The sequence below is a fragment of the Phragmites australis genome, chromosome 15 (assembly GCF_958298935.1).
Source record: "Phragmites australis chromosome 15, lpPhrAust1.1, whole genome shotgun sequence".
In the NCBI taxonomy this organism is placed as follows: Eukaryota; Viridiplantae; Streptophyta; class Magnoliopsida; order Poales; family Poaceae; genus Phragmites; species Phragmites australis.
In genome coordinates, this window is record NC_084935.1 from 27,775,095 (window position 1) to 27,798,495 (window position 23,401).

The window sequence follows — 23,401 nt, forward strand, 5'->3', positions numbered from 1 at the left end:
TCCTACTAGAGCTCCCGCAGAGTTTCACTCTTTTGGACTTCAGGCGGGGGAGTTTCCTCGTAAGCTTTGGACGATTCTCGAGGGTTTGGGCTACCAGGAGGCCCCGATATACAAAGAAATCAGGACCCCGCTCAGCAACCACGGTTATGCTTCGATGGTGGAGGTGATCATCTTTGAGAAGCACCCGAGCGACAACAGCCACAAGGTGCACAGGATCCACTCGGCCCTTGCCTCGAGAGAGACCTTCGCAACTGGGATCTATGATGCAGCTCGTCAGGAACTTTCAGTTCTCTACGCAGAGTACCGCGACACTATCCAGACTACGTAGTATAGCTTCTACCCGTAGCATAGGAGTAGCAGCTTGGATGTCACATTTGCCACCACCAACAAGGAGGGTGACATCAGACTGGTGGAGCAGGTTCGCCTCACCAACACCTTGACTCGGGAGCTGGACAGAGCCCTTGACGAGCTAGACGACGTGCACATGAGGAATGCAAATAATGTTGGCGCTAACAGGGACAACACTAAAGGCAACAACCCTAATGCTCACCCCCAGGATGACAACCATGACGTGTTTCCCTCATGGAACAGGCGGACCAACCGAACCCAGTGGACGTAATGTAGATGATGACCACATAGACTCAGATTCTGTAGGGACTGATGCAGGTCGTGGCAAGACTTCAACAGGCACCCCCAGCTTATCAGGCACCGCCACCACACATACAACCGCAGAACAATCTAAAGGACATCCTGAGCACCAAGCCACCTACTTTTGCACAGGCAGTCGAACCAATGGATGCTGATGATTAGCTCAAGACAATTGATAGCAAATTGCAGATCTCTCAGTGCACAGGCAGGGAAAGAGTCATCTTCGCTTCTCACCAGTTTGTAGGACCAACTTCAGATTGGTGGGTAGCTTACACTGCAGCCCATGACGAATCCCAAGAGATCACCTGGAGAGAATTCAAGGACAGTTTCTGCAAGCACCACGTGCCAGCAGGGGAAGTGAAATTGAAACGGAAGGAGTTTCTTAGATTAAAATAAGGTCCCATATCAGTGCGTGAATACCTTACCATATTCATGCAGCTATCCCGCTATGCCCCCGGAGATGTGGACACTGATGAGAAAAAACAAGACTATTTCTCAGAAGGGTTGAACTATGGACTTCAGTATTCCCTGTATCCCTGTATCCGTATCGGACCGATACCAATACCCGTATCCGTATCGGTGCTGCATAGAAGTATGCAAGCTTACGAAGAATCCAAACTACTAAACACTAATGTCCTTTTGAATACTGAGCATGTCATAAATCATAATCTCAGATGAAATTGTAAACTAGCTTATCATGCTCTTTTCCTTTTAATTGCATCTGTTAGCATCATGGCATTCTACAGCATGTTCTTTCAACACACTAGGCTAAAAACAGGCTTGTTGTATTGGAAAATCCCAGGCCATCCAAGCTAGACAGCTGAAACAAAACCAATTCAAAAAGAATCCAGAACAGTGTCAGCATTTGAACAGGAGATGTTTTCGCATTCACAGTTATAGCTTGTTAGGAACTTTTGGGAGACAATGTTCTAACTAAAGATTCTGGTAGGGTTCTATTTAAAAGTTCAGTCACCAATGCACAATTTTAGATACTGATTAAAGGTTAATATCTCACAGTTAACTGAAGAGGCCATATCTAAATTAGAGCATCACAATCACCGATTGTAAATTTGCCTCATTACACAGCACTGTAATATCAAAAGCGTAACTCTATAGACATTGCACTACCAATCAAATTTGTCTCATGTACTACCCAGCAACACAATTTTGCAAACAACACACTGAGCCCTGTAATTTTTTAATTTCAATGCAAGAATGAGACAATAATATTCAATGAAAACATCAACATACATTGAATACAGGTAACCTCATCATGATCCGAGATAGCATAAAAATAATTAATATTTGTTCAGTATTTCCAATGCAAGAAGTGAGACAGTAAACCCTACAGTTCCAATGCAAGCACCACATCGAGCCCCGTAATTTCAATGCAAGAAGTATCACATCAGTCCCTATAGTTTCAATGAAAAGAAGTAACATACATCAAGAACATGTAACCTCATCATGCTCAGAGATCACATAAGAGTATCAAAATTTCTTCAGTAAATTGGATACCACGTCCATCAATTACGCGCAGAACAGCCTTATGTCCCCAAAAAGGGAACAAAAAATTAACCTCAGGAAGTATGAACCAAATACCCAGCCCACCAACTGTTACTCAATCTTCTCAGAAAACGCTTCTTCCTTCTTCCCCTCGCCGTCCGCCGCCGCCGGGGAGGAAGCTGCCGCTTTCTCAGAAACGTTTTCTTCTTTCTTCTCCTCACCGGCGTCGTTGGCTGCTGCTGCGGCGGCGGCAGCCTCGGCGCGGTCGGCGACGGCCTGCTCGGCCTGCAGCACGGGCGCGTAGTAGTCAGCGTGCGCGTCCATGCACTTCTTGAGGTTGGCAGTGGCCTGGTAGCAGCGCTCGACCATGTCGGAATCCTCCTTCTGCGCCGCCTCCACGCACTCCTCCCACGCCACGAAGGCGTCCTTGCAGCCCCCGGCCTTCATGAACAGGCAGAACCCGCACTCCCCTTCCTCCTCCTCCGCCTCCGCTCCTGGCGCGGCTGCTTCCGGGACCGGTTCTTGCGGCGCCTCTTCTTGCCCGGCCGCGGCCGCCTCGCTGGATGTGGAGGACTCTTGCGCGAGGTGCGACTGAGCGGCGGGCTCGGCAGACGCCATTACCGTCGGTGCGATCTGCGCCGATAGCGAGGTGTCGGTGGGGTTCGGGAGCTGCGCTTGGCCGCGGCGGTGCTTCTTTTGAGTGAGTAGCGGTGCCGCTTGGGGAGGAAGAAGAAGACGGCGTCCCGCCGCCGCGGAAGGAACACGTCGAGTTGGTGTTGATCCCCGAGAGGGGCTGATTCCTTGTGGGCCGTGGGCTCTAGGCCCAACGGCCCAATAGGCAGCGGATAAGGAGAAATTTATCGGCGGCGAGAGGCTGCCCCACCTCACTCGCCAGCTCCGACGCCTTGCTTCTCCCGCCTCCTCCCCGGCCATGGCCGCCGTCGCCGCCACCTTTCGCTCTCTGCTCCAGCCCGCGGCTAATGGTGTCCCCGTACCGCTTCCTAGCGTCCGCTTCCAGAGCCTGCAGCGCCACCGTGTCGGCCTCCACCTCTTCGCGTCCCCTCGAGGCCGCTCCATTCTGCCTCCACCCTCCGCCGCTGCCGGCGAAGCCTTCTCTTCCGACGGAGAAGATTACGCTAACGAAGACGAGGAGTACTTTGAAGAAGAGGACGATCCGGAAGAGGAGGTCGAGGCCCCGCGCGCGTACTCTTCTCCGAGAAGCCAGCCGCCGCGCGGCCAAGAGCCCGGCCGGCTCTTCGTCGGTAACCTGCCCTACTCCTTTACCTCGGACGAGCTCTCCCAGGCCTTCTCCGAGGCCGGAAGGGTCGACGACGCGCAGGCACGCGCACCAAACCAATCAAAATCCTCTCTTCGTTCACTTACCTGGTCCATCGTCCATGGACCAATTCCTGAACAGCATCATGGCTGATGGCTCCCATCCCTGCAGATAATCTATGACAAGGTCACCAACCGAAGCCGCGGCTTCGCCTTCGTCACCATGGCCACCGCCGAGGAGGCCGCCAAGGGCATCCAGATGTTCGATGGCGCCGTAAGTTCCACACCAATTGGACCAATTCTTCTTCAATTCACAGAATTGGGGTCTTGCTCATGCCCATGAATGTGTATGTGCTGACATGATCTTGGCATGTGTCTCGATGAAGCTGCTGGGAGGGAGGACGGCAAGGGTCAACTACCCGGAGGTGCCGCGGGGCGGGGCGAGCAAATCGGTCACAATGGGTGGCCGCAGGCGTGACGATGGCACGCACAAGATTTACGCCGGCAACTTGGGGTGGGGAGTGCGTGCCGACGTGCTGAGGGCGGTGTTCGAGGGGCAGCCTGGCTTGCTTGACGCCAGGGTCATCTTCGAGCGTGAGACCAGCCGGTCCAGGGGCTTCGGCTTCGTCTCTTTCAGGACTGCAGAGGACGCACAGGCGGCATTGGAGGCTTTGGATGGAGTGGTATGTTCTGTCTTGATCTAGGACAATGTTGTTCAGTGCCCGCTGCATCACCTTATCCGATTAGCAAATGTCAATTCATACAGCTACTTAAAATTGAATTATGAAACGCAGCAACAGGACAACTTAAAATTGAATTTTCATGGTATTTTGCGCACACATGGGAGTCATACTGATGGCATGTGCTAAGTGTTAGCCAATGACTGGTAACATGGAAGTGTTAAGCAATGATTGGACTGGACTGGACTGGACAATGCATATGCTAGATGTACTTGATCCAACTATCGAAGTAGCTTGTAAATTGTGATTTCGTGATCATGTTTAGTTTTACTTGAGAGTACCTTCTAAGTTCACAAATCATGCTCAGATCACCCTGGCAAAGCAGTGGTTAACATGGTTATGGAATGGTAATGCAGGAGCTGGAAGGGAGGCCACTTCGACTTAGCCTGGCGGAACAAAACCCACCAGCTGGTTCTCCGCCTAGTGGGGTGCAGGCACAGCAGGAAGAAACTGCTTCAGACACATCTGATACGGAGACGGAAGCAGCCAACAGTTCAGAATCATCTGAAGCAGATTTGGAAGAGAGCAACTTACAGACAACAGCAGCATCTTAGTGACTTAGAGCCAGGAGTTATATGATGTCCTGTACTGATTCACAAATTCAGCCATTCCAATCCAAGTTGTATCGGTTTGAGTGAAAATTTTGACACAAGTGATGCTAAAGTGAGGATTCAGCTATAGATATTAGAATATGTTACATATCTGGATACTGCAATTATTGTGTAATGTATTCTGCAAAAATATGTTGATCTAAAGTGCAACCGTGTAGCCCTTTGCTTCCTGTAAAATGATTCAGTTCAAATGTTTCGTTCTATTTAGTGTTGGATGAACTCATGCACTGTATCCATTAGACCTTTATTGATATGAGATGTATTAGTTATCTCAATTGTTAAAGAAAAACTGATACCTGTTATGGTTTCAGCTCCTTTTTTATGCAAATTTAGTTCACAAAGAAATACTGTTTGAAAATGATGGCCATAAGCCCAAAAATTGGGATGTGCACGGTGAGAATGTGCCTAACTTGCATGGACATTTGTAAAGACGTGAAGATATGTCACATGGCGATGTGCATGGTGAGAATGTGCCTAACTTGCATGGACATTTGTAAAGACGTGAACATATGTCACATGGCGATTTGGCGATGGTTGAAGAATAACAATTTAACACACCAAAAAGAATTCATACATAGTCACCAAAAAGATTTCATATATGTCACATGGCAAGTTGGAACGTGAAGCCAAATACCAATCACATGAAACATTTCAAAAATTCGTTCCCTCTTTCCATCAGCTATTCTGGACAGCAGTACCACTCTCAAGCTGTGCATCCGCAGAAGCATCAAGATCCTGCGGGAAGAAGATCCTGCAAGGTAGGCAGATCTATTAACCACATCATTTGAGACACCACAGAGCTGGAGATAGTAGTATTAGGAAAATAACCTCTAACATTAAGAAAACCTATCAGCGTAGACGAGTATTTTATGCTCTCGTATACATAACCATAATGGGGCAAGGCTTATTTCTTTTTAGTGACATCCAGTGAGATCATCTCAGCATGAGACACAGTTTACCTGCATGTGTTGTGGTAGATAGTTTTACTTAAACCTTCTATGTCGGTGATTCCTTTACATCCAGCCACTACCTCAAGGACTTGCCTGAAATTGATAATTGTCTAGTTACAAGAATTTTTCAGAGGCAAAAGTGATGTCCATACATAAATATGTATAAAAGACAAGGCTGATGAATTCAACTTGCAGTCCAACGACAGTTGGATAGTCATGACAATGAAATGCTTTGAGAATTATAAGGAAGCAGCAAAAAAAGAAAAAAAAGAAGAAGAATAAATTTGCTTTTGCATCTCGGAGCACGAGGCTAATGAAATAGGTTTCATATCACTGAATTAACAATGCTCAGAAGTCAGAACTTCATTGATCAAGAGAGAATTCCAAATTTCCATTTAAAGGCAAGTTTACTTCTTTAATGTTTTTACAGAGACGAGCATAAGTTTTGGCTGGTCTCTTTAGAAAAAAAAAGGGAATGGGGTACAAGGTGCATGAGTAGCAAATAATCCCTACACGTGTTGAAGTGCATTTCTCAGTTGAAACTCGGGAACCGGTCTAAATACTAACTGAATCAGGAAACTTGGAGTTAATGAAAATCATGCAAAGCTGTCTTGACTTACCTGACTAAACAAGGCTCATTGCGATTTTTTACTGTTGAATCTGGCTCATACTTTTCTTTCTTTTTGGATGGCCAGACCGATTTTACAAACTGGATTCCAGCATGAGTATTTCTGATCTCACAATATGGAGAATCTGTCTCTATCATTAACCTCCCTACAGGAATGCCTCGTAGAACCTCAAGATTTTCAGTAGTCTTCAGAGAGCAGCCATTGATACCTGCAGAGGTGGTCCATATATGTTTATGATTTATCTGACCTTATTCAGAGTAATGAAAGAACAGAATACAAAATGCTGCTGCTGCTTTGGTCATTGTCCAAATTGAAAATTTTCAACATATAACTACTAGTAATAAAGTGTTTAAATAACTCCAGTTGTATAGTTGTCATGTTACATCACATGCAGGTTTGTAATGTTATGAGGAGATGACCTATATGCATCTTCTCGAAAGAAAGGAGCTTGTCACGATCTTCGGCCGTGCCAGTGAAGGAATGTGTAACCCCACCAGGGAATCTGCCATAGAGAAATTCAGCTCTCAGACATATAGGGAATACCTGTGCAAATTACAAGTGAACTAAGAAAGGGGGGCATCTACAACAAACAGTCTACTTTCGGCAGGTTCAGTACAAATTCTGGATCTAACATTTGAGAAGTGTACCCAGCATTGCTTCATATCAAGAAAAGCATTAATCTCTATTGAATTATGGAACACCTGTACATATTCCGTGACATGATTTCACAGAAGTCTTCCCCGGCAGCCCGCATGTGAAGAAACATTGGCAATTTTACTGATTCAGCCAATTCAAATTGTTTCTCAAAGTACCTAAGATGAAACAAATAACTCAGAAAACGTGTAGAATAACTGTTTGTTTGTTTGCTTATGTGAACAAAACGGCATACTTCTTCTGTACATCTGCAGGACAGAAGTGAAGCCTATCATAATCCAAACCACATTCACCAACGGCCACAACCTGCAGAAATTGAATTTGACATATAAGGTTGCAAGCTTCAAGTCCAAAATAACAGCATAGAGTGAAATAACTACTGAATGGCTTGCTAGTTGCTACACAATCACATATTCATATTTATAAACTTAAAGATTTAATCAAACATGTTTGCAGGGAAAAACTGTTGAACTGTGGATTGTTATGCACATCATTCACATTCCATACTTCATAAGCACTGGTCCAGGTAAGGATATTTTTGCACTTGGGTTCATTCATATTTTCGGATGTGAAAAGAAGTACAAATATCTCATATACCAAACATTGGCTAATTAGAATTGCGTCTTCAAAATTGTAACACTCCTAAGGCATATAAGCAACTAAAATATTTTTTCCCGCCAGTTGTCTCTTGCCTGCTCATGAATTCAACAGGCAGTTCAAAAGGTTAACCTATTTGGGAATCTCCAGATCTATGCTTATTTTCAACTCCCCGAAGCATTTCGTCGCTTGCTACGCCCTTCCTCGTCTCTGGGTGCCTAGGTATCCACCGCAAGCCTTTCCTCTTTTGAACCTTGCCATTAACGTTAAGGCTATGCCATCCTAAGGAGCTACTAAATGGAAGGATCTCATCAACATCCATGAATGTGAAATCATAGATCGAACTGCCGAATTGGCAAAATTCGTTGAACAATTAGTGAGAACAGTTATTCATATAGTGTTTTTGTTTAAGTAAGAATCAATGAAAACATTCAGTGGCTCCAATTCCGAGCAGGACAGCGGAATTGTCCCCTACTGAACACTGTTGGTAATCAAAGAAGCAAGTTAATAAAAGGTTGGAAAAAAGTGACAGTCAGAACAGGATTTGCCTGTTATTCTGCTGGGAAACGGTGCCATGCAAACACAAACCTTGCCTTTCTCAATCCCCTCCTTGGCCAGAGCCAGCAGTGCCTGAAAATGCCCTTCCGGGTCTCCACTCTCCTCAAACTCCTAACCATCCAAAAGGCAATAGATCGCAAACAAGAACAACAAATGCACAATTGCACAGACCAATCTCAAACTGCCATTTTCCATAAAAAGAAATCTCAAAATGCCAGCTATGAAACACCGTCCACCATTACCCCACATCTGGTCGGGTGCACGCCCACCGTGCAGAACAGCCTCCCTGCATTGCACAAACATGAGAAAACTTCTCAGCCACGTAACATCGAACACCTCATAGGCACCAACAACCACACCGGTTAATGAACCACATCGTCGCAGCTGAGGTTACCATCGGTCTCGGCGATCTCCAGCGCCTCCCTGGACTCCTTGAGCGACCCTCCTGTAACCTGCAGTCGCAGCAAACCAAGAACACAAGAAATTACCATGAAACCAAGGCAAGAAGGGGACAGCGAAATGGAAGCCGGGGAGGGGGGGGGGGGTATACGATGATACGATCAACGCCGGCTGCCCACGCGCGGGCGAGGACTGCTGGAATGTCGGCGGCGTGGCACTGCTTGCTGTGGTAGATGCCCTTGAACATACCATCTTCACAGCAGTAGCAGCAAACGTCGCGGCACAGGACACACGGAGGATGCAAGAATCAGCCAACCACTTACGCGCTAAGTAGGAAGCGAAACACAAATTTGGAGGATGTGGTGGAAGAATTAGCTACCGGTGAAGTTGACCGCGATGTCTGGTGGGTGGCCGCCGCGACGGAGACGGAGAAGAGAGGAGGACAGCACAAAGACAGAGGGTCAGTCCGGATAAGAGCGACAAGGGGAGGGAGAGTGGAGAAAGGTGCGGAGAGGGAGGGAGCACTTGCCGATGAGCTTGACGGCGGTGGACGCCATCGCCGCGGCGCGCGAGGAAGCTGGTACCTGGAGATGGAGCCTGAGCCTGACCTGAAGGTAGGGCTGTCGACGAGGCTAGAGCTTTTCATTTTATACCCCTGTGAGCCACATGTGTATATATCATACAATTTTAAAGTTACACTATTAAACTTTTGGTTAGACAGTGAGATTAAAAAAATAAATTTGGTTAAAGTGAGTGGACATTGATTATTCGAGTCGTTAGAGTTAGTCAAACTTTTAATGACCTAGTTAAGTTTGAATTTGACAGACTCACAAGCTTATAGCTAAATTTAAATTTGACTGAGTAAGGTTTCAAGCTAAGCTTAAATTAAATCCATAACAAATAGAGTTCCTTTTTTTTAAGGAACAAATAGAGTTCCAGTAGCTCGCTTCCTTGAGCTTTTGCAATTTCGCATGTGAGGCTCCAAGCGAAGGAGTTTTTTTTTTTATATTTTCTAACTTAAAAAATTAAATACATAGCTTTCGGATAAAAAATTTTATAGGAATAGACACCTACCGTCCTCTGAAAGGGCTGCAGCCTTTTGAGAGAGTGGTAAGGATATCACGGTGACAAACACAGACCTTACCGCCCTTTAAAGGACGGTTAGGTACTGTTCCTGTGGCGAACAGTACTCAGCACTCAATTTTCTCTTCCAATCTCCTCTATTTAAAATAGTATTCTTCTGTTACTCCAAAAATTTTAAATTTTTTTTACATGTTCCATAATCCATATGCAACCTATTTTAATTAGGTTCACTTAAAAATCATGTGTATAATTTAAACTAAAATTCTCTAAAAAAGGGTACTTTTATAACTTCTAGAAATTGTTAGGGCATCAAATAAATTCTCAAAAATCTAGAACAATTCACTAATATTCTTCTTATACGATGGATTAATTTCTAAAATTATTTTCAGCCCTAGGTTTTTATATGTTTGAATTCAAATAGAGTTAAAAGAAGAATATCGTATGAAATTATAAAAATACATATAAATAGAGCATTATAGAGGAACTCACTTTTTCACCATATAACCTAGGGCTAAAAATAATTTTAGAAATCAGTACATCATATAAGAAGAATATTAGTGAATTTTTCTAGATTTTTGAGAATTTATTTGATGCCCCTAATAATTTCTAGAAGTTATAAAAGTACCTTTTTTAGAGAATTTTAGTTTAAATTATACACATGATTTTTAAGTGCATCTAATTAAAATGGGTTGCACATGGATTATGAAATATGTATAAATTTTTTTAAATTTTTTGGAGAAACAGAAGACCATTATTTTGAATAGAGGAGATGAAAAAAGAAAATTAAGCGTTGAGTACTGTTCATAGCTGGAACAATATTAACCGCCCTCTCAGGTGGGCTGCAAGAGCTAACTGCCCTTTGAGAGGATGGTAAGACCTGTGCTTATCATTGTGGCATCCTTACCACCCTTTAAAAGTGATGTAGTTCTTTGAGAGGGCGGTAGGCGTTTATTACTGTAATTTTTTTTCATCCGAGAACTATTTATTTAAATTTTTAAGTTAGAAAATATATTAAAAAAAACTCCCAAGCGAAGCATCCACTTGAGCTGCAATGAGCTCAATACGGCCCAACTTGAGCTAGTGGGCCTAATTAGCCTCCAACTAAATCAACTAATGGAAATGGACCGTTGGTTAAAAAAAAGTTATTTAGATTCATGCCATTATAAATATTACAATTTTAAAATATATTATTATAAATCTAGTATTTGAAAAACATGCCATTACAAATCTCTTGAAAATTATATCCATGCTATCACCATTACAAATCAGGCACATTTTGTAATGGCATGAATTAAAATTTTAGGAGGTTCGTAATAACATTGATCCAATTTTTAGGAGATTTGTAATGATATTGATCTAATTTTAAGAGACTTATAATGACGTGTATTCAAATACCGGATTTATAATGACATATTTCAAAACCGTAATTTTTGTAATTACATAAATCTAAATAATTCTTTTTTAAAACTCCAGTACAACACGTAGACTCGAACACACGCACTGACATATACACCACCAACCTTTGAGTTATGAAGCCCCTTCTATCCCCATCACCCCTCCAAATGTGTGTGTATATATATACTTAGAGGGATGTATAATTTCCAAGGGAACTAGACTGTATAGGGTTGGGAGGCATGGGAAGCAGATGTCATGGCGTTCCTGTGAATGTTATTGCAGCGATCCCGACTCTAGCTAGCACCATTCTTTGGGAAGGTAGAAATTTATGTTTCCAATGTGACGTCAGCGCACAAACATGCAATTTGGATCAGTAGCCACAATCCCGAGTAGTCCCCGGGCTGCTGTTCGGTCTTCAAAATCCACAGCTGCAAGATCTTTGATCAGAAAAGAAGAACTTTGATACTAGGTCGATCCTATAGAATATATTCGATCTTGTGCTGATTTGAAAAAATCTCAATTTTAGCTGCCCTCCCTTTGTTTCTTTTTCAGCCTTAGTGCTATGTACCATGCATTTGTTTTTTGCGACTGCACTTTTGAGATTTTACCGACAAACTTCACTTTTCAGATAGAATAAACATTCGGGTTCGATAGTTTTCTTCTAAACGAAAAAGAACTTCTGAATGTGCACAAGTAGTTGCGATTTAACGCCACATGTTTAGCAGACAAGAGGAAAGGCAAGGTCATGACTTGAACGCCTTAACGACCCTTCTCATAATGGAAGCAGCTATATCTCATCATGCTGTCAACTGTAGTTAACATCATAAAAAAGGCATTTCATCTTACTTTTTATCTTCCTCTTGAGCACTATAATAACCTCATTTGGCACAGCTTATTGTTGTCTTTTACTTCTCAAAAGTCATAAGCTGAAACAACATAATTCTGAAAAGTTGGCTTGTAATGAAATGAACTAAAAGCTGGTAAGCTGGATGAGATTGGTTTTTCTGGCTTTTGGTGGGTTGAGAATTAAAAAAATTTCGTAAAACCCAACAACTAAAAGTCAAAAGTGATAAACATCTTTCAGCAAAAACCGTTTTTCAGCCAAAACATATAAGTTTTAGCTGTGCCAAATAAGACCAATGTGTAAAAAGAAACAGTACTATTGCGATGGAGTTTTTTCCTGAAAAGCACCATCACCTTTCTGCCTGTTCTACAGCCTATTCAGTATCTGCAACTTGTGTCCGGTTACAAACAATGATACGGTCGACGCTGGTGACCCACATACACGTGAGGACGGCGAGAATGTTGGCGGGGGTGGCACTGCTTGCATGGCAGATGCTTTAAGTCTTCGAACGTATATTGTATGTATCGATTAATTCATCTAAAAATATAAATTAATAAGAAAAGATATACAATTTATTTATATTTCAATACCATCTTCACAGTAGTAGCAACAAACAACACGTCATAGGTCACATGAAAAAAAGGCAATAACCAACCCATCACTTGTATGCTAAGCAAGTGGCCCGCATGCAACTTATGTCCAATTACAAACAATGATACAGTCGACGCCAGTGGTCCACATGCAGGCGAGGACAGCGGGGATGTTGGTGGGGGTGGCACTGCTTGCGTGGCAAATGCTTTGAGTCTTCGAACATATATTATATATATATATATATATATATATATATTAATTCATCTAAAAGTCTGAACTAATAAGGAAAGATATATAATTTATTTATATTTTAATACCATCTTTGCAGTAGTAGCAACAAATAACATGTCATAGGTCACATGAAAAAAAAGGCAAGAACCAACCGATCACTTGTATGCTAAGCATGAACCGAAACACGGAATGGGAGGATGTTGCAGAAGCATGAGTTACTGGTGAAGTTGACGGTGATATCTGGTGTGTTGGCCGCCGTGCCGGAAACAGAGAAGAAGGTTGGAGGAGGAAGAGGAGGGCAGGGCAAAGACAGAGGTTTAATACGGCTAAGAGAATAGGGGCTAGGGAGGGGAGGATGGAGGAGGTGCGGAGAGGGAGCTAGCTAAGGGCTTGCTGATGAACTTGATGGTGTCAACGTCGTGGCGGGGGAGGAGGCCTGAGATAGTAGGATGCAAATTGGTAAATCTAAGGGTATTTATTGATATTTTTTTAGTTGAACTAATAATATTTTTTAATTGAGCAAAATTTTATAAAATTACTGTAATTGATTGAATTAAGGCTATATTTGTTTCAACTTACAATTGCTTGATTGTGATTCACAATCTGCAAGCTCAAATAATCAGTTTATTTTAGCCTGCAATTGCTAGATTGTGATTCACAATCTGCAAGCTGAAATAATAGATCACGATTCAGCTTGTAACAATATAGCCCCAGATTATAATAATTCAATAATTCAGATTTTATCAGCTTCTGCAGATTGTACAATCTACCTTCTAATAATCTAACTTCTTATAATTCAGAATCTATAAACTATTTTTCATACTTTGCAGCTAAACAAATAGATCTAAAGAGAATCGAGATGGAGATGGAGATAAGTCTTGGAGTTTTCTTGCTTGTGTCTACGTGAGGCTCCGAGCTTCAACTTGGGCTGGACTGAAACCAAGCCCTACCCGGCCCAAGCTCAACAACAAACGTTCTTTAGTTTGTTGGTTTTATTTGGCCAGAATGCTTCTTTTTTTGGATAGGCTAGAATAGTAACCTTACTACCTCCATGGCGAAGAAGCGTTATTTTGGAATGTGTAGTCAAAACATTTCAAATTTTACTATTAATATTTTCTTATTTCTATTTACTATATTTACTAGGGCACCCACAGTTCGACACTATAGTTACTGGAATTTGGAAAGAAATTACTCATTACCGAAGAGATTCTACTGAACGCTAGCTTTTGGTTCAGTAAAATCGCAATGTTTCTTCACCTAGGATGTAAAATAGTGCTACTATTTTATGAATATATAATAGTTCAAGTAAATGGTCATTGTAAGTTTCTTTGATAAGGAGCAAGTGTCGTTTTGGAAGAACAGATGCGAGGAGGTGTGTATGGGTGTGAGTGTGATATATGTGCGTGAGTGCATAATCTTATTTATGCATGCCCTACATCGGTGTGTGTAAGAGCATCTCCAACCGGATCCTTTTCTCATTCCTTACCCTATTATTTAGCAAAAAAACACTCAAATCCTTCTCCAACCGGTCCCTCAACCGAACCCCTATTTTTGAGGACCCCCTTCTTCATATCGTTCGATCCTCAGATGTAGGGGCTCCCTATCCGTCAACGAACGCGTCTTCCCGCCGCCACGGACATCTCCTTCGCGCCACCGCAGGTTCGTTCCCCTCCCCATTGCTCTTCCGTTTTGTTCCCGGATGTGTGAGAGAGAGGGGCGGTAGAGGAGGAGACTATACCGAAGGTCACCGCTGGCCCCGGATCCCACGCTCCCTGGCTGTCCGAGCGCAGCGCCCTCCCGCGTCGCCCGAGCGCAGCGCCCTCCCGCGTCGCCCGAGCGCAGCGCCCTCCCGCGTCGCCCGAGCGCAGCGCCCTCCCGCGTCGCCGGTGCGCTCGCGCTTGCACGGCCGAGCGCCCGCCTACTCGCTTCATCGCTGCCGCCACAAGGAACTCGCGCCCAAATCGACGTAGCCCTTGGCCGAATCGAGCTCTGCCGCCGCTCCAATCAAAGTCGTGCCACCCAAATCGAGCTTTGCCGCCTCCCAAATCGAGCTCTTGCTGCCCAAATTGAGGTCGTCCACCGCCCAAATCAACTCAGCGGTCGATTTCACCCGCCGCCAGCCCAAGTTCGTACGGTGCAGACTCGATTTGGCTTACCACCGGCTTGATTTCGTTGGGGGCGTCACTAGCAGGGGAGGAGGACACATCCAGGCTGCCGTATTGTCTTTCACAGCTCAGCTCACTTGGATCGAGCTTTCTTGGATAGAGCTGAGCTCACTTGGATGAAGCTCCAGGCTGCTGTATTGTCTCTCACAGAAATGAAGGGGGAAGAAGGTAGCTGAGCTAGCAAGCTTTTCTAGCCGTAGAACCAAACACACACGCCCTTTCTTGCCCAGCTAGACAAAGAGATGATCCGGCCGGCCACTGTGATGCTCAATTTAATTGTAGAAATTTTACAATACTAGAAATTAGGTAACTGTATATTTTACAATGCTAGAAATTAGTATCATGGTTCAATTTGTGTTATGCATGTGCAGGTTACAACAATGGATGGTTTTTTGGAATTGATGAGTGAGCAAAATATTGAAGACAATGGACCATATTGGGATGATAGTCAATTTGTAAGCCCACATGAGGAGCAACAACTGTCACATGTAGAAGCTGGTGCATCCCAAAAAGCAAAAAAGGCCAGATCAAAAAATTTCAGTGTAAAAGAAGACAACATGTTGGTGTCGGCATGGCTAGAAGTTAGTTTGGATGCTATACAAGGGAATGAACAATCCCGTGCTACGTATTGGCAAAGAATTACTGATTATTTTCACGAGCACAAGGACTTTGCATCTGATCGGAATTCCAATTCTCTCCAGCACCGTTGGTCTGTCATACTAGAAGGTGTTAACCGGTTTTGTGGATGTTATGTCCAGATTCAAAACAGGAGGCAAAGCGGGGTGACAGAACAAGATAAGGTATAATGTTCTCTTCTTTATTTGATTGTCATTTCATATGGTGGTGCAAGTCTAATAAGGTGTATTTACATGTGTAGGTAATGCATGCATGTGAATTGTATAAGTCAAAAGATCCGAAGGGCAGATCGTTCGGATTGTTGCATTGTTGGAATATCTTGCAGCACGAGCAAAAGTGGAAGGATACGTGTATCCAGAAAAAACAGAAAACATCCACCACTGGAAGTCCGTCGTCCACTCCTGGGACCAACGAGAGTCATCTAGGGGATGATGGGGAGGGTCATACTTCAGAGCCCGTGGTTAGGCCAGGAGGTAGGAAGGCGGAGAAAGAGCGACAGCGGCGAGGTAAAAATCTTGTCTCTCCTGGAGATAATCTTTACATGGAAGCATTGGAAAACATGTGGGCTAAGAAGAAAGAGGCAGAAGCCTTGAAAGAGGTTGCAAAAAAAGAGCGCTATGATGAAAGACTTGCACTTGAGAAGAAAAGGATTGAACTGAAGGAACAAGATATTGAGTTAAGGAGAAGGATTGAAGATGATAAGGTGATGAATATGGATCTTACTGGTATGAGTGAGCGACAACGACAATACTATACGAGCTTGCAGGATGAGATCATCGCTCGGCGGTTTGGCACAGGCTCGGGTTGAGCTACTTTATGTATGGAACTTTAAGTATTTTGTTGGCACTTTAAGTATGTTGTATGAACTTTAAGAATTTTGTTTGCATTTTAAGTATGTTGTATGAACTTTAAGTGTGTTGTACGAAATCTATGTTAGTTGTATGGACTATCTATGTTAGTTGTATGCACTTGTAGTGTTGTTGTGTGATGAAAAAGCTACATACATTACCATACGTTATTACAACTGCATACATAGTTAAAAACGTTACATGATAGGTACTGAGTACATTATTACAAGTGTAGACATAATTAAAATAGTACATGATAGGTATCGACTATATTGGTACAACTACATACACTACACCCCTCCATATTTTTCCCACAGGTGCTCGACTAGATCATCACGAAGCTGTGAGTGAGTTTCCCTGTTAGTAATGGCTTGATGAGTTTGAAGAAACGCTTGCAGTTCAGCCGTAGGACGATGGGAAACTGTCACAACTTCTCCCATCTCATCAAAATGGTGGTCACCTTCTGCATCTCGCTCATCTTCAACGATCATATTATGCATGATGATACAAGCTGTCATGATTTGTCCTAGTGTGTCTTGATCCCAAAATCTTGCTGGCCCACGAACAATGGCAAAACGAGCTTGCAGAACTCCAAATGCTCGTTCCACCTCCTTCCTCATTGCTGCTTGTACTTTCGTAAAATATTTCCTCTTATTCCCTTGTGGAGATGGTATTGGCTTAACAAATGTGGCCCATTGAGGATATATGCCATCTGCAAGGTAATACCCCATTGTATAATTATGACTATTGATGGTGTAGTTCACTTTTGGAGCGTGCCCTTCAGCTAGCTTTGCAAATAGATGAGAACGGTGAAGAACATTAATATCATTGTGAGATCCTGGTAAACCAAAGAAGGCATGCCAAATCCAAAGATCATGTGAAGCAACGGCTTCTAGAATAATGGTGGGTTCGTGCACATGGCCGGTAAACTGACCTTGCCATGCTGCAGGGCAATTCTTCCACTTCCAATGCATGCAATCTATGCTTCCAAGCATACCGGGAAAGCCATTTTGCTCTCCAATTGCAAGTAATCTAGCTGTATCATTATTATTTGGGGATCTCAGGTACTCATCACCGAAGACTTCAATAATAGCTTTCACAAACCTTTTAAGACTCTCTATAGCAGTACTTTCTCCAATCCGAATATAATCATCAATAGCATCTGCTGCTAATCCATAAGTTAGCATCCTAAATGATGCGGTTATCTTCTGCAAAGGAGATAACCCAAGACGTCCGTTTCTATCTCTTTTCTGCACAAAATAATTATCATGTTGTTCCACAGCTTGCAGTATGCGAAGAAAAAGAGAACGGGCCATTCTAAACCTGAAGAAAGTAATAAGAATCAGCCGAACCCAAGAGGATGAACAAAAATGACGAACAAACAAAAATAGACCATTTACAAACCTGCGATGAAAGAAAGTTGGACCGTAGGTAGGATCATCTGAAAAGTAGTCTTCGTATAGCCTCCAATGCCCAGCTTCTCTGTTGCGGTTGATATACTGACGTCCAGGCACGGAACCGCCAGGTCGTGCAGCATTCATAAGCGCATATTGAGTGTGTGCTTGGTGTAGTGTAGCAAGAATGAGTTCGTCGTCATCATCCTCTGACGACGACGATGAATCTAAGAGAAAACGATGACTCATTTCGATCAGAGAAGGAACTACAAGGGAGTGGGACTTGTGAATGGCACCAGGGGACTGGCTGGGTATATGTAGAGTTAGAATTAGCCGTTACAAAAAAAGTAGCCGTTAGAAAAAAAAGCCGTTGGAAAAAAATAGCCGTTGGAAAAATAGCCGTTGAAAAAAAAAAGCGGTTGAAAAAAATAGCCGTTGGAAAACAATCGTTACAAATATAGCCGTTAGAATTAATTTGGTAGTTACAGAATAGTATTAAAATATAGGTGAGTGAAATATAGGAGGTCAAATTTAAGGGACCGGTTGGAGTTCACAGAGAAATAAGGGGTCAGTCTGGATAGGGAGAACCCCTATATGAAGATATAAGGGGTTAAATATAAGGACTCGGTTGGAGATGCTCTAAGTGTGGTACATCTGCGTGAGTGCTTGTGTACGTCCGATCTTGTACCAAAAAAAGTTTGTTTAAGGTTTGAAGAAATTGCTTGTGTCAGAGGGTTGATGATCCAAGCTCCCACTTCGAGCCCAAGCCTGGCCCGGATAGAGCTCAACTTGAGCTAGTGGGCCTAAATAGCCTTCCAAGGACCGAGTGGGTTTTGAAATTTGATTGAACCTGGACTGAATGCCAATTTCTAGTCAGAATCTTTCCATCTCCTCCAATTAGTGCAACCTGGCGAGTACAATGCAATGGACTTGGTTACCTATCCAATCATAAATATATCACCAACCTTCGAGTTACAACATATTTTTATAGGAAAATAGGAGAGACATGGAACCCATTATTCTCAATGGAACTAGACAGACTTATATGCATCAACACGAGTGTATAGGGTTGGGAGGCATGGGAAAGAGATGGTTCATGGTCCCTATGATCACTGGCACATCGATGCTGTTATGTGTGAGGACTCTAAATAGCATTAGTCTTGAGGGAACAAGAAATATACAGTACCAGCACATTTTCAGCACAATGCCACTCTATGCAGCGCCAATTGGCTAGTGTCCTGGCACGTGTCGGGCCGCTAAAACTGTATGTGTTTAGCTAACTGGCCTTGAACTGACCATCTATGCCACATATCTGAGCTTCCATACTCTTGCAAGGTTAGCTTGGCTGGCCGGAATTGGGAGACACGCACTCTAAACGCCCGTGTTGAGATCTAAGGGGCACCACACCACCATCGTAGGCCCTTTGCTGCGATTCCGTGCATCTTCTTGAGAAGTCACAGCAAGCTGGAAGGTATTCAGGCAAGAAAAGCTAGCTTCGAAACAGAACGGTCCTTGGGAATTCTGTTGATGATTTGAACTAGTAGGTGCAGAGACATTGCGATTGGGGACATAGTTGCCAGCATAATTTTTAGTCCTCCTTGGCATTTAGCCTTACTGCTATATGTACCGTGTTGCATTTTTGAGATCTAAATAAAATTTTTCAGGTAGGCTAGTTCTTGCCATTTAAGATCGCGTGTTTAGCAAAGAAGAGGAAGGGAAGGCCATGACTTAAACGCCTTAACGATCCTTCTCCAATGACAAAGCAAGCAGTTCGGTGGTTATATTTTAATGGTATAGTAGTGGCACAGCCTTTATACCCATTCTTTGCACTATTTCCTATCCGATAATTTGTGTTTGGAGAAAAGTTTACTGGAATAAGAAAGATTACTGAGAAAAAGATGCTGATTGCTCATCTAACTGAGGTTCCTTTCCATTAAAAAACTGGTGATCTTGGCCTTTCATTGTTCACCAGTAGCCAACCGGATACAAGCAGTGAGATTTGTTTTCAGTGTTACATGTTTACCCATTTTTCTACTTAATTGTATGCTGCTCAATTGACCACATTTTACTCGTACTTTTTGATCCTCCACTTAACATATCACCTACCCTTATGCACAAGCTATGGGAACCTTTTACTTCTTCAGTTCGTCTTATCCTACTTGGTGGTGGTACATAAGTATCTGGATGTGCAGGTGAAGGGATTGACAAGGGACGATGTACAACTAAAATTTATCAGACCCTGCAGTTATCTCATTTCTTGAGGGAGCTAGCCAGATGTCGATACTTGGGTACTAACTGTTTAGAATGGCTTGATCAAAATGTCTGGCAGCTTTAGAGAAAATCGAAACTCGTATTGCCTTGTGTGTGTTGCAACTCACAATTGCTGAGGTTGGGAGGTCTCAGGAAAAGATTTTCAGACACATGAACGACAATATGATTAGCAGACAGGCTGCAGTCTGAGCAAGCTCTCTTTCATCATCTAGATACAAGTAAACAATGAGAAAAGCACTAACCTAGGCAATTTCGGCAGCCCCTTCAGCTGTAACTGAGGACGACAGGGACAAGTTTTTGAGGAAGCAATTATTTTACTGTTTTATTTGTGCAGAAGAAAAACATAGAAATGTTTGTATGCACTGAAAGGGTGACAGTTAAATTGACCATTACTTGCTTACCCTATAAAATTTGATCATCCAATGCCATTGCTTAACTCTGCCAAGGAAATGGTGTGGCGAATTCGTTAGGAGTCAACAGCAATCTTCGCATGGTGGTTATAGCGAGTTAAGCTTAATTATAAGAGGGGAGCATTGTTGGCATTACATACCAGAGTACTGGTGTACGACATGAGCAGGCACAAATGCCCGGTCCTAACTGATAAGAGGTGCGATGAGTAGATTGAATTTTCTTGCATTTAACAAAGATGCATACAAACATTGTTAATAGCGCCGATGTGTTTCATTCAGATTTTTGAAAGAACCGGGCAAGCTAGAGCTCGAGCCGAGGATATATTATAAAGAAGAAGTTAGAGTTGACCTAGTTTTTAGGGAAAACCAGGCCTGAAACCCTAAACGGGTGCACAGTTTCAGAGAGAAAAACCGGCACAAAGACCCCAAGACGACAAAACAAACTCCGATTGACAGACGACACCAAACTCAAAAAGACACAGCCGGATAGACGACGAAGCCTAACCCAACTCAACTCGCGCACTAACAGCTAATTCAGTCGGCGGAGCTTTGCTCCCACACTGCAACTCAAAACTCTAAAAGGTCGGTGGAGCCCTGCTCTCACGCCGCACCTCCTCACTCGGTCGACGGAGCTCAGTTCTCACATCGCACCTCAACACACGAATTAAGCTGACAGTGCGTCGCTTCGGAGGAGCGCGCATTGGACCAACACTGCTGACGAGAGGCGCCAATCAAGAGGAGTCGACGACAAGCGAAGAACGTAGGGGTCAACCTACAAAAGAAAAGCAAAGGACCCTAGGTAGCCGAAGAGTGCGGAGGGGAGCTTCTAGGCGACGCCTTCAAGAAGAAAGTGATCGCACCGTCGCCCGTCCAGAAGCCCGAGCAGGGTTTTCACCCAAGGAAACGGAGAAGGGGAAGACACCACGAGATCGCCTCCAGGGAGGGAATAGCGCCCGCGAGCGTCACCGACCTCAGCCCCCCCGGCAAGAACCTAAGCAGGGCAAGAACCGACCTCATTCAGATCAATGGTCTTTATTCGAAACTTTAAAAAATAATCAAATTTGGCTTTTATCTTGGCTTTGATCCACGCGAACTCCTTCGACTCCTTATGCTTGTCAGTCCATATTTCTGCGCAGCTGGCATTACAACGATTATGTACCTCACAACGATCATCTTCGATGCTCTTGCAAGGTGATCTATGCCTGAGTTGGGCGTGCCACGACGATCACTCTGAACACCCATGTTAAGGCATGTGCAATTTGGATCTGCAGGGTACTCAGCATCCCTAGTAGTCCCCTAGCTGGTGTATTAAGGTCCATTAACAGGTTCATCTATACGATGGCACGCGTATAGATAAGGCTTTAGATTAAGAATCCATAACGACAACGATATCTGTACTTATTAGTATTGAATAGAAATACAACAGAACATGTCATTGAAAAATGGAATCAACTCATCTTCATTACTGATCACAAATGCGACTCACCTACTCTTCTGTCCAAGCTATCAGTTACCACCCATTTGTGTTTCTCTTCTTGTCCTCCTCTGTGGTTTATAAGAGGCTGAAGATCAGGGATCAGTGACAGGTACATCAAGGGTGCAAACTCAGGCAGCCATCCCTTGAAGGAGCTACCTGGGTCGATGTTGATGATAGTTGTACATAGTCACCTGCTATTCAGGCTTGGTTTTGGTTGGCTTGCAAGTTTTGACTGGACTTGGAAGGAAGTGTTGTGACAACTTTGTGGGATTGGGAAGCATCAGGGAATTAGCTTACAGGTTGGAAGAGAGGCTTGGTTTGGAACTGTGAGCATACATTGACGGATGGAGGTTTGGTGTGCTATTGGGCCACTCTGAGATGAGGAAACATGATTAGCCTTCCTTTTAGAACGAGATGGTTTACAATTTGTTTTTGTTTTTGGGACTCGATTTAGAATATTAGAGATCAAAATGACTCGCTATCTGATCTCCCAATCATAGAAAAAAATGAAATTGCATTTTTTTCCTTTTAGGAAATAAAATGGAATTGTTTACTCTTGTTCTTGACTTCTTATTCCTGACTCCTGAGTTGTCAAAAATAGATAGAACAAGCAAACATATGTGTGATGGCAAGAAGCAGAGCACGTTCACGTTCCACTCGGCCCTCTGGTGTAGACGTGGCCCTCGATGCCATTGAGCTGCCCAGAGCCTTTTTTCCTCTTCTCTTCACATCAAGGCGCCAACCTAACCATAGTAGATCATCTTCAATCATCAAGCGAGCAATTGTCCTTCACATGCTACCATCATTTAGTATTTCTCTCCCCTGTCCTCCCAATATATACAAATGTCACAATGCAGACGAGAGAAGGCATATTGGCCGGAAACTAAGCCATCTGTCTTCAGGGAGACACATGAATATATGCATTGATGCTTGTGGACTAGTGAGATGCTTGCCATTCGAGTTTATCCAATGTAGATATGATAGGTGGCATGTCTACAAATATTTAGGATTGAAAGGTATCAGGGAAAGGGATGTTATTGTTCATAGTTTCAAGACCATCGCGGGCCGGGATTGGACAGACGCTTGTGCATCCAAGTAACCTTTGGAGGTACGGTGGAGCTGTTGATTGAGCATGTTCAGTACTTCAGTTCACTCTAGCCGATTCACACTCTTTTTCTTCTCACCTTGAAATTCGTAACATCCACATACCCCCTTTCTTCTAGAAGTTTAACGAATTCTTGAAAGCCCAATGCATGCTAGATTGACATGGTACTAAAAATAGATATATCCAAAGAAGAACTGTTATTTCTCTCTTCTACATATCACAATTTGCAAGTTGGCATCAGCAGTGATGGCCCATGTTTAAAAGAGTTATCACTCCATTAATTAGACTACTATTGGCTTTGTTGATGTGGCTACCCCAATGTTTCTTTGTAATGGTCATAATTAACATTTTACCAGAGTGATTTTGTCCTTAGTTAAATCTTACATG

General features: G+C 43.4%; 5 protein-coding genes across 5 annotated transcripts; 2 read left to right on the plus strand and 3 right to left on the minus strand.

The window, feature by feature from the left end:
* Positions 1–2,262: 2,262 nt before the first annotated feature.
* Positions 2,263–2,769, minus strand: LOC133892270 (uncharacterized). The gene has a single exon (XM_062332956.1). It carries the CDS (start codon positions 2,767–2,769, stop codon positions 2,263–2,265), a length of 507 nt encoding a protein of 168 aa, XP_062188940.1.
* A 22-nt stretch (positions 2,770–2,791) lies between these two features.
* Positions 2,792–4,978, plus strand: LOC133892450 (RNA-binding protein CP33, chloroplastic-like). The gene is made up of 4 exons (XM_062333238.1): positions 2,792–3,490; positions 3,599–3,700; positions 3,813–4,109; positions 4,523–4,978. Exons 1-4 carry the CDS (start codon positions 3,083–3,085, stop codon positions 4,718–4,720), a joined length of 1,005 nt encoding a protein of 334 aa, XP_062189222.1. The 5' UTR covers positions 2,792–3,082; the 3' UTR covers positions 4,721–4,978.
* A 374-nt stretch (positions 4,979–5,352) lies between these two features.
* On the minus strand, positions 5,353–9,191 carry LOC133892451 (uncharacterized). The gene is made up of 12 exons (XM_062333239.1): positions 9,094–9,191; positions 8,944–8,964; positions 8,716–8,816; positions 8,560–8,617; positions 8,408–8,451; positions 8,196–8,276; positions 7,246–7,316; positions 7,058–7,168; positions 6,776–6,858; positions 6,348–6,564; positions 5,737–5,820; positions 5,353–5,528 (listed from the first exon to the last, which is right to left on the minus strand). The coding sequence occupies exons 1-12, from the start codon at positions 9,119–9,121 to the stop codon at positions 5,453–5,455; spliced, it is 975 nt and encodes a 324-aa protein (XP_062189223.1). The 5' UTR covers positions 9,122–9,191; the 3' UTR covers positions 5,353–5,452.
* Positions 9,192–15,122: 5,931 nt separating this feature from the next.
* Positions 15,123–16,778, plus strand: LOC133892957 (glutathione S-transferase T3-like). The gene is made up of 2 exons (XM_062333943.1): positions 15,123–15,673; positions 15,751–16,778. The coding sequence occupies exons 1-2, from the start codon at positions 15,233–15,235 to the stop codon at positions 16,315–16,317; spliced, it is 1,008 nt and encodes a 335-aa protein (XP_062189927.1). The 5' UTR covers positions 15,123–15,232; the 3' UTR covers positions 16,318–16,778.
* On the minus strand, positions 16,648–17,898 carry LOC133892271 (uncharacterized). Its single transcript, XM_062332957.1, has one exon. It carries the CDS (start codon positions 17,896–17,898, stop codon positions 16,648–16,650), a length of 1,251 nt encoding a protein of 416 aa, XP_062188941.1.
* Between the last annotated feature and the right edge of the window lie 5,503 nt (positions 17,899–23,401).

Bases quoted from the DNA above. Each gene is read 5' to 3' on its own strand.
- LOC133892270 (XM_062332956.1), bottom strand. From the start codon at position 2,769: ATGGCGTCTGCCGAGCCCGCCGCTCAGTCGCACCTCGCGCAAGAGTCC.
- LOC133892450 (XM_062333238.1), top strand. From the start codon at position 3,083: ATGGCCGCCGTCGCCGCCACCTTTCGCTCTCTGCTCCAGCCCGCGGCT. The intron at 3,701-3,812 runs GTAAGTTCCACA...GTCTCGATGAAG, and splicing joins TCCAGATGTTCGATGGCGCC to CTGCTGGGAGGGAGGACGGC. The intron at 4,110-4,522 runs GTATGTTCTGTC...ATGGTAATGCAG, and splicing joins TGGAGGCTTTGGATGGAGTG to GAGCTGGAAGGGAGGCCACT.
- LOC133892451 (XM_062333239.1), bottom strand. From the start codon at position 9,121: ATGGCGTCCACCGCCGTCAAGCTCATCG. The intron at 7,317-8,195 runs GTTTGTGTTTGC...CAATTTCTGCAG, and splicing joins AGGGGATTGAGAAAGGCAAG to GTTGTGGCCGTTGGTGAATG. The intron at 6,565-6,775 runs GTCATCTCCTCA...CCACCTCTGCAG, and splicing joins TTTCGAGAAGATGCATATAG to GTATCAATGGCTGCTCTCTG.
- LOC133892957 (XM_062333943.1), top strand. From the start codon at position 15,233: ATGCATGTGCAGGTTACAACAATGGATGGTTTTTTGGAATTGATGAGT. The intron at 15,674-15,750 runs GTATAATGTTCT...TTACATGTGTAG, and splicing joins GGGTGACAGAACAAGATAAG to GTAATGCATGCATGTGAATT.
- LOC133892271 (XM_062332957.1), bottom strand. From the start codon at position 17,898: ATGAATGCTGCACGACCTGGCGGTTCCGTGCCTGGACGTCAGTATATC.